Source organism: Leuresthes tenuis, unplaced genomic scaffold, assembly GCF_036924035.1.
Source record: "Leuresthes tenuis unplaced genomic scaffold, fLeuTen1.0.hap1 SCAF_24, whole genome shotgun sequence".
NCBI classification, from domain to species: domain Eukaryota; kingdom Metazoa; phylum Chordata; class Actinopteri; order Atheriniformes; family Atherinopsidae; genus Leuresthes; species Leuresthes tenuis.
Window position 1 is genome coordinate 8,532,266 of NW_027325378.1, and position 15,163 is coordinate 8,547,428.

Here is a 15,163-nt window from a genome sequence, read left to right on the forward strand (position 1 = left end):
TTTGGCTTTTAGCTCATATAGTTGGGATGTATTACCACTAGAGCACTTTTAAATACTCCTTTCAAATCCAAGCTGAGCTTTTTACAGTTAACCCAACATTAAAACCTCGACTCAAAGCTTTAGATTAGACCCATTAAAGTTGTTGTTGGGGTGAAAAGCTGGTGGTGGCTACTAAATTAATCAGCAGTGGCATTAATTAGGTTTCTAACAACCTGTAGGTCTGAATGGGTTGAAGTCAAACAACTGAGATTCAGCATTAAAAAAATCAATCAGATGCAAGATTCAGTCCCAAACATCTGGTGGGGATTCACTCAGTCCCATTGGCTGTTCAGCCTAAGTATTCCCCCCTTTTTCTTACTGACCACAGTCCTTATGTGCAATCCGTGGTCTCTTGAAGGCTATTATGGAGTTCTGATCAGCTCCAAATGCCAACATAAAATGCCAGAACTGGCTCTTGATTTTAAAGTCTTACTTGTCAAATATGCATGAGTTTTTTTTTTTGCGTGTGAGGGCTCAGCAGCTTGCCAGCTGCCTGGCGAGTGATGTGGTGTGAGGGGGGTATTGGCCCACGCTGTACCCAATTAATGTGAGTGCTCACTGGGCTGGACATAACACACACACATTTACACACACTCCGTCAACATTAATCATTTCAAATACTATATTGGTATTTCCAAAGTCAACAATGATCTCCCAAGCTCGGTTTCCTCTCATTGTTTGAGGTTTAACCCGTTTGAGGTGCCTACAGCAAATGTACTTAAATGGAGAGAATATATGAAGGCTGCTTTAATCGCAGATTTTTACCAAAAGGCTCTTTTGTAGTTCTGAACCCACAGAGTATTCTCACCAGACTGCAAACAGACACAGTTGGAGACGAGTTGGTGAGGAATTCTTCTCCTCAGGAGGGGGTGGAAACCAAAAACAGACCATAAAGGGAGAGAATGTTGCTCCTAAACTGGTCCAGTGGACATAAACACGACTACACATCAGGTGCAATATTAATCTGCTGAATGCAATGAGAAGCAGGTGGTTAAAAAGACTGATAACTCCATTAATTCTCCATTATGCTTTGAAAACATTGAGGAAAAAAGAATAAGATTATGCTTGTTTATACTCGAATAGACAAAAAAAAGACATGATGAATAGACATGATAACAGTCCAGGTGTTTATACACACTGTGAAGATGAAAGCATGCAAACAGCTGGATGGAAATACAGAAAACTTCAGAGAAAAAAAAAAGTAATGAGTAGTTTAAACCTGGTATGTTGATAAAAGAAAAATTAAAGTGCAAAGCAATGGTTAATGGTTCATCAAATGAATGATGGTATACAGAAATTAGTGGAAGTTTAATTTCCTCATAAAATGGAATGAAGTGGACATCAACAAAGCAACTCGTGGAAAGTAGTAAACAAGTAAAAGAGCATTTATTCAGTGTTTTATTCTTTAATCTCTCGTTTTTGTGGGTCCATTTTTGTGTTTAGTGCAAATGCACAAAGGGGGTGGAGGGAGGAAGGAAGGAAGGGAAAGAAAGTAAAAAAGGAAAGGATGGAAGGAAGAAAAATGAAGGTGGGAAAGGAGAGAAGTAAATGAGGGAAGGAAGAAGGGAAGGATGGAAATGAGGTAAAGTAGGAAGGAAGGGAAAAAGGAAAGAAACAAGGGAAGGAAGGAAAGAAATGAAAGAATGGAAATGAGGGAAAGAAGGAAGGAATACGGTGATGGAAGGAAAAAGTAAAAGAAGGAAGTTAAGAAAGGAAGAGGAACGTATAAACAAAAACGGTGAAGAATACAAAAAAATGTCAGGGACACATTAGACCACATTTTAAAAGCATTTCTTCACTTTAAGACAACTTTATTGAGGATCTGATAAAATGTCCAATAAGGTTTTTTGTCACTCAGGAAAAATAACAGTTTAAACTTCAGCAGTAAGTATACCATCACTAACTGCATCACATTTCCGTTTCCATGCACAGTCCAGTCGAGCTCCGATCATACAGACCATTTAACCGGACCACTGACCTTGTTCCAGTTTACACTGGAGGAGCGAGATGATCTGTTCAGTTGGACAGCTTTGTACTTTTTATACTTCATATATGCTTAACTGTTCTTACAAATAAGTTTCACAGTAACCCTTCAGCTATACTCTCTGCTTCAGTGAAAACATAAACTAAGGTGATGTAAAGACTTAAAGCTGACTTTAGTATCCCAGAATCTACAGAGTAGTTTGGTAGCATCATGTTCTCTCACTCTCACTTTCTCTTCATCTTTACTTTTCCGTTCACTTAGGTTTGAATTAACTGGTGGACTTTTTTGTTCTTTCTAAATGAGATGAATATGAACATTTATTTATTTCAAACATTTAAATGATCTTTATGGCCTCTAAAGCCTCAGTTTCTGAGAGAGTTGCTTTAAAACACAATGTATACTTCACAAAGAATGAGATCCCGGTATAGTCATGCATACTTTATACAAGTTCTTCATATTGTGTACGGTTTTGATCATCAGAAAAGACTCCCCTTGTAAAAGTTAAAACACTTAAAATTAAGTTAACAAGCAGAGGTGACTAAGGATTAATGCAAAAATCTAAATTTGTTTGGAAGCTGTTCTAAAAATCAAGCCACTTCCAAAACAAATAAATACATTTTAAACCTTGCTCATAGTTCAGCCTGTGTTGAGGAGGCGAAATCTTTTCTAAATGCAACCCAAACTTGTGCTATGAATTTTTGTGGTAGTCATTTGGAAGATGACTCTAATGACTTCGACTCTCTGTCAAACCCAGAACACAAATAACCACTGAAAGTATTTACTGTATGTTATTTTTTCTTGCCTTGACATTTATTTCACTTGTTGGTCTCGTTTCTTGCGATCCGTAGCTAAGAATAGACACTCAGACCTGGAATCCAGCTTTTTTCTTGATGGAATTTGTATTGTGTTGACGGGTAAGACGATAAGATGTTTTGACACTTGAATGGAATGTAGTAAGCTGTACAGATTAGTTTTATAGGTCAAGTCATCTGAGTCTCTGCACATCTAATTTCACCTTGAAAACAATTAAAAATGTATTCTCATAGTGGATCAGCAATTTTTCACTTCCTCTTTAAGACTTTTGTTTGCTTCGAATGTGGTGTTGTGGTTTCAGGTTTCTATTTTTTACAGATTTTTAGTGGTAGTGGCATCATTTACCGCAGACCAGAGGGTGAACACTTCTTTTTAGATAATTAAATCTCAGATTTCTGCTCTGGTGACCTTTTCTCCCCAGTCTTTGTCCACGCTTCTCTGTTACTTGTAATTCCTTGTATCACCGGTTCCACCAGGAGTTATTGTTAGCTGTCTGGAGACACACCTATGATGCACTTTCACACCGTTTCAATACCAGTGTGAGGCAATAAGCAGAGTCACTCGGGATATTTCTGACGGATCGTTTACATAATACAGACTCCATGCTTTGTGTGTGCAACTGTTTGTGGTGGTCTGGTAACAGGAAGGAAAAGTTGTTGCATTTGCATGTAATTTGTTTGAGTTTGCATGGTAAGATATTAATCAGAATGTGTGGCTTTTCCTAAACAGTGTACGAAAACAGATGGTCTGTGAAGGTATATGGAAGATGATGCGAATCCAGCAGATCAAGGGTTCTTATCTGGGAGGTTGTCACTTGTTAAGAAAAAAAATGTAGATCTGATTGACACATTTGTACTGATTTTCCTGCAAAATACTTATGTTTTACCTCTTCATGCTCAAAGAATTACTCAAATGAAAGTTTAGACTTGCAGCTCATAACAACCAGACACTGGAGGTATTAGAAAAATTACTCAGATCTTTTACTTGTGAAAGTAGCAAAAAACAGTCTAGATATACTACAACCTGTAGTCAGAAGAACAAGAGAATTGCTATCAAAACGTACTTAATGTACCACCTAATCTGTGGTTTAATCTATAGTAAAACCTCATGACATGCTGTACTTACTGATATTATTACTATATGTAATCTGCACAACAGCTACAGGTGGTAAAAGGTGTGATATTTGCCTCTGAAATATGGTGGAGTAGAAATATATGGAGCGAAGTTTAATCAGGAACAGCATACCAACACTGGGTTGAGATTTGATCAGTCGGTCTTCTTCTGATTCGGACCTGGTGCCTTTAGAGGCCACCGGACTCCCTTTTATGTTCATGAACCCAGTTTGATGTTTGATTTGTGACACGTTGCATCATCCAGCTGGAAGCAGCCACCAGAAAACAATAAACTGTGGCCATAAAGGGATGCACATCAGCAGCAGCAACACTCTGCCACGTTTTGGCATCCCAGCCATGATTAATTGGTACAGTGTGGATTCAAAGTGTCCAAGAAAACACTTCACACACCATGAATAATTGATAATTTTGTGTACCATCTGCAGCCTCAGCAGCTTCTTTTGTTCTGTCTTCACAGGTCCACTTTTATGAGCCTGTTCTTGATTCCATAATGTGGTCTGATGTGTTGTTTCCTGAATTATCTGAATGATTTCCAAATTAGGATGAAAGCGTAGTAGTGTCTTTGTGACATGCAGGCCAATGGTCAACATCAGAAGAAGACTTTTTGAAAGTGTGTGGTTTTGCTTCATCAAACCACAGCTTTGTTTATAACCACTTTAAACATTACAACAGCATTAGTAACTTTCTGTCTCGTAACAAATGAAATGCTGTCATTGGGGATCTTTGGGAAGTGTGGCTACTGAGTCATCTGATGGCCTGACATCCTTTATAGTTGTTGTCAGTTTCCTGGTGGAGGAAGTGAAAGCAGACAAATGGGTCTCTGTGGGACTTTCTACAGAACTCAAATACAAAACGTTTTGCACTTAATGCTCTACAGACTTCTCTCCAATTTTTCTTCCTGCTAATAAAATCAAAATGTTTTCCACATTTAATGCTTTAGATTTTATGGTGAATCGTTCATGTGTCATAGTTCTCAGAAATGTTATGTTTTCTGCTTTTAAGTGATAATTTCAGTTTTCCACTTTACATAATCTACAGCAAAACAGTAGTCACCCTACTTCATGGATCGGTTTATTGTAAATGAAACGTTTATGATAAATCAGTCCATGAGTCCACGTATTGATTTTTGTGCCATTTTTTATGTTAAAACCAGGTTCTCATTTGTGCCGGTGACTCTTTAGACCCCTTTTAGAAACATCTGTGTTACCAGCTAGAAAGTCTGACTTATTGTTATGCTGGCATGAAGTAGGTAATTCATATTTTTCTAAACCTTTTGCGTGCAAATGAAGAGGGAAAGCTTAATTAAGGCAACTGATACATTCCTCTTTATTTACTGCTCCAAAATATATTGATAATTCATTGTTTTTGTGAAATCAGTAAGTGCAGTTCCACTACTGGATGTGACCGCTTGGACCACAATAAATAACATTTCACTTTGAAGAAGATTTTGAACATGCACAGTTGCAGAAGTGGAATGGAGTCATTATTACACATCAGTTTAACACCACATACTGAAGTATTTGTTTATAAGTTGCGAGTCATATCATCATTGGAATATTTAAAGGTGGTAATGCATACAGCATGTTTTCCCAATATCTTGCAGCCCTACCTGTAACCACCATGAGGGAGATTTTACATCAATTGCTTCACCTCTCATTGGATCAACTCCTACTGATCAATGTTTGAAGAGAGTTTTCTGGCTTACAACTTAACTTTGGCTCATGTTCACTTGATGCCCACTCATCTTCAACTTTATTTTTGCTGCTGATTTAATCTCTTGAAAAACAAGTTTCACTTGTTAGCAGCAGATTAAATAATTTAAAGATGAATGTGTAAACTAGTTTCTCTAAAAAAGATGGCACCATCGATCCTCCTCTTCCTTAATTCCCTCGCCACCTCAGATCACGTCAAACGTAACACTAATCCAAACATCAAGGATTATCAGAGGGGAAGCACATGAGGCAGGAATTCTTTTTCCACCACATTCCACAATATACATGTATGTGTGGGAAAGTTGAAAGAGGAGGAAAAATAACAGGTCAAATGGTGAGTGTGCACTCACTCATGAATGAAAAGGTTTGTCTTGAGGGATTTTCACATAAACTGACCCAGAAACATGAATGATGAAAGATGATCGGTGTGGGTGAACACACAGACTGTAATAGCAGCACGAATTAACATATCATCTCAGAATCAAAATCGCAGTTTGAAGTCACGTTTCCTCCATAATCCACGTAGCTAACTTTAAATTTTGTTCCTCAATTTTATTTATGTTGGTTTTAATCTGCAAAATCTAAACATTTGTTCCCTGTGGTCTCACACTGAGAAACATTTCCATATCATAATCACAGGTTTGAATCTGTTATGTATTTAAATGATTAACTAGCTATCTCATGCTATAATATGAAATTAGGTTTGCAAACATAATTCAATGTACAATAGCTCAAAAAGGAAATTAACTCTTTTCTTCCATTTGGAATAATGTCTGTTTTCTCTCTGGCAGACCTTAAAAAGCAACTTTGAAGTAATTGCTTATTGTTATAATCATATTGGTGCAACATCAGATCTCTGAAAAATAAGATGGACTGTGCAAAGCTAACATGACCCTTACAGTCGTAATAAAGACTTTTAAGGGAAATGCAGCAAGTTCAAATAAACCAGGTTTATCCTTTAATGCATCTCCAGATCATTAAAGTTGCTCTAAATAAAAAAAATCAGATGGGTAAGAAACTCATATTCTATTGTTTTAATCATCCAGCTCCAATTTGATCTGTTATCAGGGATTTAGCAAATCCCCTGAGCCAAACAAACAAAGCAACTGCAAGTGTCTGAGAGTCTGAAAGCATTTTTCACTTTTAAATTTATCCCGTTGTGACCTGATGGAACATCGCATCATTTTTACACAATTATTTAAAGAAATATAGGTAAATATGAAGGTAAAGTGATCATTTACAAAAAAGCAAAACAATTAACCTCCAAAATGTTTTAAAATATTTTACTTTGTTCAGAAACTGATAGATAATAAGATCTAACAGGCTTTAGAAGGCCATTCTGGTTAAAGGAGACCTATTATGACCTTTTTTCTGAATGAAATGTCTGTTATATGTTCTGTTCATAGCAGCAGGTTTTAGGAGGTGGAGTGAGTGCTCCTCACCCCTCTCTTATGGGTGGTGTACCTTTTATGAGATCTATCCTACACTTTGTGCTACCATGCAAGCTTAAATTCACTTAAATTACACTCAGTAACCCTTTAGACATATTATTAATATAGATAATGATTGAATTGGATCTGACTTAACCAATTTAAGTGTCTGAAATGTATTGATATACCTATTTTTTTTTTAAATACCTAAAACAGGTGTAGGCATTTGAAAGCTCCCAGTGAAATCAAATTTAGTGTTGAATTATTATTTATCAGTTATGAATAATCAGCATTGGCCATAAAAGTTTTACAGAGCCTTTATTTCTGATTATCCAGCTGCAGTTAATGAACAAGGGAAAACCTTAACTTCCTTCTAGTGACCAGGCAGTTAACAGTTACACATTGATTTCTAGGCCAGATTCAGAGCTCTCTAACTTTTCTTACAGGCTGGTTATTGGACCCACAGTGTGTGATAAAGATCTCTGTTATTTTGGGTGATGAAATGTAAACGCCAAGATATTCTGGTGTGACTCACTGGTTGTCCTGTGTAATGACAGGAAGATGAGTATGTCACTCAGATTTGAGCTTAACCTTGAACTCATCTCAGCTGTCCCCACCTTGACCTGTCTCTCCAGGTGAGCCCTGGGCTCCACGCTAAGTGTTAGCCATGCAGCGGCAAACTGAGCCAACCTCGAGCACCCTACAGCTGGTAGCGAATGATATGACCGACATCATGGAGAATCTGGACACCCGCGAGCTTGACCTCGGTGATGGCGAATATGACACGACAGACACCAACATCCCCGGTATCTGCAGTCGCTACATGCACTACACGTGTGTTTTCATGTTACATCTGCTGTGTTTCTAACTGCATTTATTTTTCCTCCAGAGAAGCGACTGCCTTTTACGGCGATTTACCACACGGTGGGTTTCAAAGAGGCTCAGGCCAAAGTCTTCCTATCATCTCCGATCACTGCCAAAGTTTTGGAAGTGGAGCGGTTCACCTCAGCTCAGGACCGCTTCAATGTCACCACACAGAGGAGCGTCAACAAGGTGAAGACGGTTTTTCATTAGGGGTTAGAGGGACATGTTGTTGGTTTCAATGACTTCTCTCACCAATACGTGGACTGACAGATTAATATAGCTGTTAAATTAGCTTTTTTGCTAAAAATGTATCTTCATACCTTTTAAATGGCTTAGATTGTGGACTCCTTGCCTAATTTAAAGTAACATCAGAGAACCTCTACAGTTGTGAAATGTAACACCACTGCTATATAAATGAGCCATCGTGTGAGCCCTGCACATGTACAGCCATACACATGTTGAAGAGGCCACAAAGACGCCAACAAAAGGCCGCAAAAATGACAAGGGAATGTAAAGCAAAATAATGTGGTGCAGGGTTGGAAACCAAGTCATGAACTGTGGTATCTCAGCCCTCAAACACTCCAGGGGAGTTTCTGGTCCATGAATGTGCATAACAAAAGTTACTGTTCTTTAAAACTAGTCAGAAGTATGGTTCACAGACTTCTCTAGTGTTGCTTTAACATGTGGACATAAGCCCAGATTTTGTCTCCAATACTACTTAGATTCTACTCCAACGCTTAACTCTATCACTCAAATATGTAAGCACACAGTGAATGGTAATATTTTTTTTTTATAATGTTAAAATCCTTAAACAACAAACATCCTTCTATCCATTTTCCATATCCCAGGAAGATCAGTCTAATTAAAGATGACAAGTGGGCAGGAAAGTTGCCAGCGAGCTGAACTATCATCGATCTGTTTAGGTGATTTATTAAGTGCTTTTATAATGTAAAATGTTGAATGTAACTAACTGGAAGCTCTGTTATGTGCAGTCGATGCCAGCTGTGTATAAGATCGAGCTTAAACATGGGGAGTTTACGTGGCTGGTGAAGAAGAAGGAGAAACACTTCATGGAGCTCCACAGAGAGATGAGGACGTACAAGACCTTCATGAGGCTGCCGCTGCCAACACGCAGGTAAACTCACTTTTTTCTGTATTTCCACTGCCAGCTCTGAGAGTCCAGCCAACAACCTTCTCACAGGTCATTTTAATATTTCTTCACAGTCACACAGTGAAGAGGAAGACTGTAACGAGGAGCGAGGTGAGAGAGATGCCGAACCTTCCCAGAGGAGGAGAGGACATGGGTAGAGATGAGCAAGTTTCCAGCCGCAGGGTACGTCTCCCACTAATTATTAACTTTGATTAGCTTTACGTTCATCTGAAAAAAATCCCACCATCCCTCAGTCCTAAGAGCTTCAGGACATATTCATACATTTACATTAGTAAACCCTTACTGCTTCCACAGGAATTAAGAGGGTAAGTAGCAGTCAGGTGCTTCCAGTCAAATTCACTTGATTAACTAATCATCATCAGTATGTGTGAGCACCTCTATGAAAGCAGACGTTTTGTGAGTTTGCTGCTCTGGAGCATTCAGATGCGTGTTAACACAATGCCAAGGAGGAAAGACATCAGCAATGATCTCAGAGAAGCAATTGTTGCTGCACATCAATCTGGGAAGGGTTATAAGGCCATTTCCAAACTTTTTGGAGTCCATCATTCTGCAGAGAGAAAGATTATTTACAAGTGGAAAACATTCAAGTCAGCTGTCAATCCTGACGTCCCAGCAAGTTCACCCCAAGGCCAGAAACCCAAGAGCTACATCTCAGACTCTACAGGCCTCAGTTAGCATGTTAAATGTTACAGTTCATGATAACACAATTAGAAAAAAACTGAACAAGTATGGCTTGTTTGGAAGGGCTGCAGGAGAAAGCCTCTTCTCTTTAAAAAGAACATGGCAACACAGCTTAGGTTTGCAAAGCTGCATCTGAACAAACCACAAGACTTCTGGAACAATGTTCTTTGGACAGACCAGGCCAAAGTGGAGATGTTTGGTCATAAGCAGCACGTTTGGAGGAAACCAAACACAGCATATCAGCACAAACACCTCATACCAACTGTCAAGCACGGTGGTGGAGGGCTGATGGTTTGGGCTTGTTCTGCAGCCACAGGACCTGGGCACCTTGCAGTCATTGAGTCCACCATGAACTCCTCTGGATACCAAAGTATTCTAGCGTCAAATGTGAGGCCATCGGTCCGACAGCTAAAGCTGGGCTGAAACTGGGTCATCAACAGGACAATGATCCCAAACACAGCAGCAAATCTACAACAGAATGTCTGAAAAAGAAAAGAATCAAGGTGTTGGAATGGTCCAGTCAAAGTCCAGACCTCAACCTGACTGAAATGCTGTGGTGGGACCTTAAGAGAGCTGTGCATAAACCAATGCTGCAAATCTCAATGAACTGAAGCAACGCTGGAAAGAAGAGTGGGTCAAGATTCCTCTACAATCATGAGAGAGACTGATAACGTCACACAGAAAACCATTACTTCAACTTCCTGCTGCTAAAGGTGCTTCTTCAAGCTGTTGGATCATGGATCGTCGACTTTTTGTCTTTGTTTTTGTTATTAAATAATGACAAGATGTTGTTCATCTTATGTTGTATTTAACTCATTTTATGACCTGTTACATGCACTAATTTATGCTTTTGGTTCCAGAAACAACTGGAAGATTACTTGAATAAGCTACTACGGATGCCAATGTACAGGAACCATCATGCTACAGTAAGGATTTGTTTTTAAAGTATATGTAGGGTGAGCACACTTTCAAGAAACTGTAATTGAATTAAAATTACAATTTTAAGTTACATGTGCAGGTAAATTTATTAACACTGTTGTTGATTTATCAGCACCCAATTTTAGTACATTTTGTTAGATTATTATACATTATACATTACTAATACTTTTGAGAGTTGTATTTTCTTATTTATGATAAAGGGTATAGATTTGATTTATATTTGAATAGGCTGCAGTCGGCCACACATCAATGTGGGTAAAGGAAGAGGAAACTTAAGTAAGAGGTTTCTGGTTTTTAGATCTTTTCGCTTTTGTTTTTGCCTAAAAACAAAATTTTTTCCTGTTTTCAGATGGAGTTCATTGATGTTAGTCAGCTGTCCTTCATCCATGACCTAGGACCAAAAGGATTGTAAGAACAACTCGCTGTACTTTTACTTAAAACTAGTACTGAACAATAGATTGATAAATGATGAAGCTGCCTTTGATCGATGGGGATCCGCTCTTTGACATGATTTTATCTAATTAATACAAATAATATGAAATCCAATCAATAATATGGCCCATTGTTGAGCATTTTATTTCAGAAAATGTATCCAGCTCATGTTATAACCTTTCGTTAAGTGAATGTGCTTTTAAAAACGTACAGTATAGGATTTGATTCCTAAAACCAGGGGCAGTATTTCAGCAGCATCTCTTCTGTCTCTCAGAGAGGGAAATGTGTTGAAGCGATCCGGCGGCCATCGGATTCCTGGAATGAACTGCTGTGGTCACAGCAAAATGTGTTACCGCTGGTCCAAACGGTGAGTAAACACACACGGGCAGCATGTCTTCTGAACTTCTCATGGTTTTGAAAACTTTTTTGTGCTATCTAGAGACACACTGACACTGTTAACCCTTTAATTTTCAGCTCTACAGTTTGGTCGAGCACATTTTTCAGTGACTTTAGTGTATCTTAAAAAAAAGATTGAAGTAAACCTGTGTCGGCCATCTTTACTACTAGGTTTAGATATATAAAGCAGAAAGATAGTATATGTTATGCCAACACTTTTACAAATTTTGACACTTTCACCTTTTTCTCCATTTTGCTCCCGCTCTGCATTGTTGACGTCTCCTCTTGACTTCAGGTCTTATCCCAGGCATCAATTGGGCTTTTGAAAGCTCAGTTAACTGCTAAAACAGGTTAAAAACTTTCCTGTTGCCATGGTTATGCATCATAGCAGATATGAAAAATAATCAGAGTTAACAGCAGAAGTCCTTCCAGCAGCAGAGCTTCTGAACCAAATGTGTTCAGAAATCTGTTTTCTCAGAAAAAAAGCTCCGTATAAAAATCTAAAGAAGATGCAAATAAAGACACAGCATCTCCAGAGCTGCTGCTGTTGGCTGTCATTCTTTCTTAGATAAATAAGATATAGAAAAGAAATGTGTGTGTGTGAATAGACATTAAATATTGTGTTTAAGAACACTTTTTATGTTTTTGTGGTTGTTTTGTCCCTCTTTGAAAGACCAGTCAGTCAGTCAGGCTTGGTAAAACGTGAGAATTCACTTTATCATAAACAGAAATCACTTTAAATATTTTGTTTTGATCATTTAGCTATAAAAAAAAGTTCACAAAGCTATAATATTACTGAGGATGTTTTTTAAATGCACGCTCTGAGTTTAAATGTTAAAAAGCTGCGGCTGTACCTGTGCAGCTGGCTGGTGGTGAAGGACTCCTTCCTGCTGTACATGAAGCTGGACTCTGGTGCCATCTCCTTCGTAATGCTGTTTGATAAAGAGTTCAGCATCAAGATGGACTCCAAGGACACGGAGACCAAACACGGCCTCCGCATTGACAGTCTCTCCAGGTCCGTAGAAGAACCTTGAAACAGGCTTCTTGCTCAGTATCTGACAGAAATGCGCTTCAGAGGGACGGAGCCTTTGTTTTAAAACTGACTTGTGTGTGTGCAGGTCGCTGGTGCTGAAGTGCAGCAGCTACAGACACGCCCGCTGGTGGGGTCAGGCCATCGAAGACTTCTCCAAGAAGTACGGCGCGGCCTTCCTTAAAGACCACCGCTTTGGATCCTTTGCCAGAGAGGAAGAGAACATCCCTGCTAAATGGTAACCAGCTCAAAATTTCTACTGGAGCTACATTCCTATCTGATATTTTATACTTTTCTTGTCTTTTCTTGTGTGTGTGTTTCTTTTAACTTCCTCTGTTTAGTAATGTGTGTTAATGTGTTAAAAAGCCCTCTCCTCTAAACTGATGCCGGTCAGATGTCAGTAAAGAGAAGTCTAGACGAGTTTCAGTCCAGCTGGCAGAGTAAGTTTGCAGGTTAGCGTGTGAGTGTATGTATATTTGCATGCCTATACGTGTGAGGACATTTGGGGAAAGTAAGGAAAAGCATCCAGAGAGCTGCCTAATGGTTCATGGCAGACTGAGGTGTTCTAGAGTATATTGTTGTGATGGTTAAGGTCCATTATATCAGTGAATGTTCTCACAAAAGCAGTGACATGTGTGTGTGTCTCGCTGGAGTAACTCGACACAAAGAGAGGGAAAGTGAGACTTGCCTGCTCATCACCTTTCCTCCTGCTGGGCAACACTATCCTGTCTGTGAGATGGACTGAGCGTGTGAGTCGGCCAGAAAAAGCATCATGACTCCAGAGAGGGTGGAGTTCTTACATTTAAAAAAAAAAAAAAAGTGCAAAAACAATCGAACGTTGAGATAAAACTGTCACGAAGATGTTCCATACTGTGAAGGAGACTCTTACTAAAGTGAGAGTTGTGAAAAAGAAAGTATGCCTTCTGTCAATTCCAAGGTTTTTCTTATCAGAACAAAAGAAAAAATTATCTGGTCCTTACCAGGTCTTAGAATGAGGTAAAAATGACCTCAGATGATAAACATGTGACATATTAGACTGTCTTATTATTTATTGAACAAAAACTGAGACAAAACACAGAAGCAGTGTTTGAAAAACTAAGTGAACCCCATGATCCAACAGCTTGTAGAAGCACCTTTAGCAGCAGGAAGTTGAAGCAATGGTTTTCTGTATGACGTTATCAGTCTCTCTCATGGTTGTGGAGGAATCTTGGTCCACTCTTCTTTCCAGCGTTGCTTCAGTTCATTGAGGTTTGCAGCATTGGTTCATGCACAGCTCTCTTAAGGTCCCACCACAGCATTTCAGTCAGGTTGAGGTCTGGACTTTGACTGAACCATTGCAACACCTTGATTCTTTTATTTTTTAGACATTCTGTTGTAGATTTGCTGCTGTGTTTAAGATCATTGTCCTGTTGATGACCCAGTTTCAGCCAAGCTTTAGCTGTGGGACAGATGGCCTCACATTTGACTCTAGAATACTTTGGTATCCAGAGGAGTTCATGGTGGACTCAATGACTGCAAGGTGCCCAGGTCCTGTGGCTGCAGAACAAGCCCAGATCATCAGCCCTCCACCACCGTGCTTGACAGTTGGTATGAGGTGTTTGTGCTGATATGCTGTGTTTGGTTTTCTCCAAACGTGCTGCTGTGCATTACGACCAAACATCTCCACTCTGGTCTGGTCTGTCCAAAAGACATTGTTCCAGAAGTCTTGTGTTTTGTTCAGATGCAGCTTTGCAAACCTAAGCTGTGCTGCCATGTTCTTTTTAGAGAGAAGAGACTTTCTCCTGCAATCCTTCCAAACAAGCCATACTTGTTCAGTCTTTTTCTAATTGTGCTGTCATGAACTTTAACATTTAACATGCTAACTGAGGCCTGTAGAGTCTGAGATGTAGCTCTTGGGTTTTTTATAGTTTCTCTGAGCTTTGCATAGTCTGACCTTGAGTTTCTCTAAAATATGTACAAACTTTGATCAGATAGAAATGAAAGATATATTTGTTTTGCAGCTGACACATGCATGTCTCCACGTGTTTTACTCAGTCCAGCTGCATCTATAATAATTTTTTTTAAATCTATTTTGTGGCTTTGTTTTTTGTGTCCTTCACAGGTATGTGAATGGCAAAACATACATGGAAGATGTAGCTGATGCTCTTGAAGAGGCCAAAGAGGAAATCTTCATCACAGACTGGTGGTGAGTGTTCCACTTCTGCTTGCTCCCTCACACTAAGATGCAGAGTAGATGTGTGTTTGTTTTAGAGTGCAGCGGGTGCACACGGCGGTCACCTCTGCAGGATGATTTTCTGGTCAAACGGATCAGTTACAGTCTGACGCTCAATTGAGTCACAGGGTCAGACTTTTGTTACACTCTCACAAACACATAGAGACACAAATATCAAGGCTTCATTCAAGGAGTGTGTGTCTTCAGTATTCTCTAGTCTTGATGTTAAATGAAAGTTGTTCATTTTAGTTTTGGAGTGTTTCCTGTTTCACATTCAAGTTGAAACAATGGAAAATATGTTGGGAAGAAAGTGTAAGGAAGAAAGAT

General features: G+C 39.1%; 1 protein-coding gene across 3 annotated transcripts in view; it reads left to right on the top strand.

The window, feature by feature from the left end:
• pld1b (phospholipase D1b) overlaps positions 1-15,163 on the top strand; it is a 47,342-nt gene that overhangs the window by 12,712 nt on the left and 19,467 nt on the right. For all 3 annotated transcript variants that reach the window (XM_072378395.1, XM_072378394.1, XM_072378396.1), the window contains exons 2-11: positions 7,747-7,917; positions 8,001-8,164; positions 8,968-9,110; positions 9,200-9,308; positions 10,688-10,753; positions 11,116-11,174; positions 11,473-11,565; positions 12,457-12,609; positions 12,713-12,862; positions 14,726-14,809. In XM_072378395.1, the coding sequence (XP_072234496.1) occupies positions 7,779-7,917; positions 8,001-8,164; positions 8,968-9,110; positions 9,200-9,308; positions 10,688-10,753; positions 11,116-11,174; positions 11,473-11,565; positions 12,457-12,609; positions 12,713-12,862; positions 14,726-14,809 (1,160 nt within the window). In that variant the 5' untranslated portion in view covers positions 7,747-7,778. The remainder of the gene's footprint in view (positions 1-7,746; positions 7,918-8,000; positions 8,165-8,967; positions 9,111-9,199; positions 9,309-10,687; positions 10,754-11,115; positions 11,175-11,472; positions 11,566-12,456; positions 12,610-12,712; positions 12,863-14,725; positions 14,810-15,163) is intronic.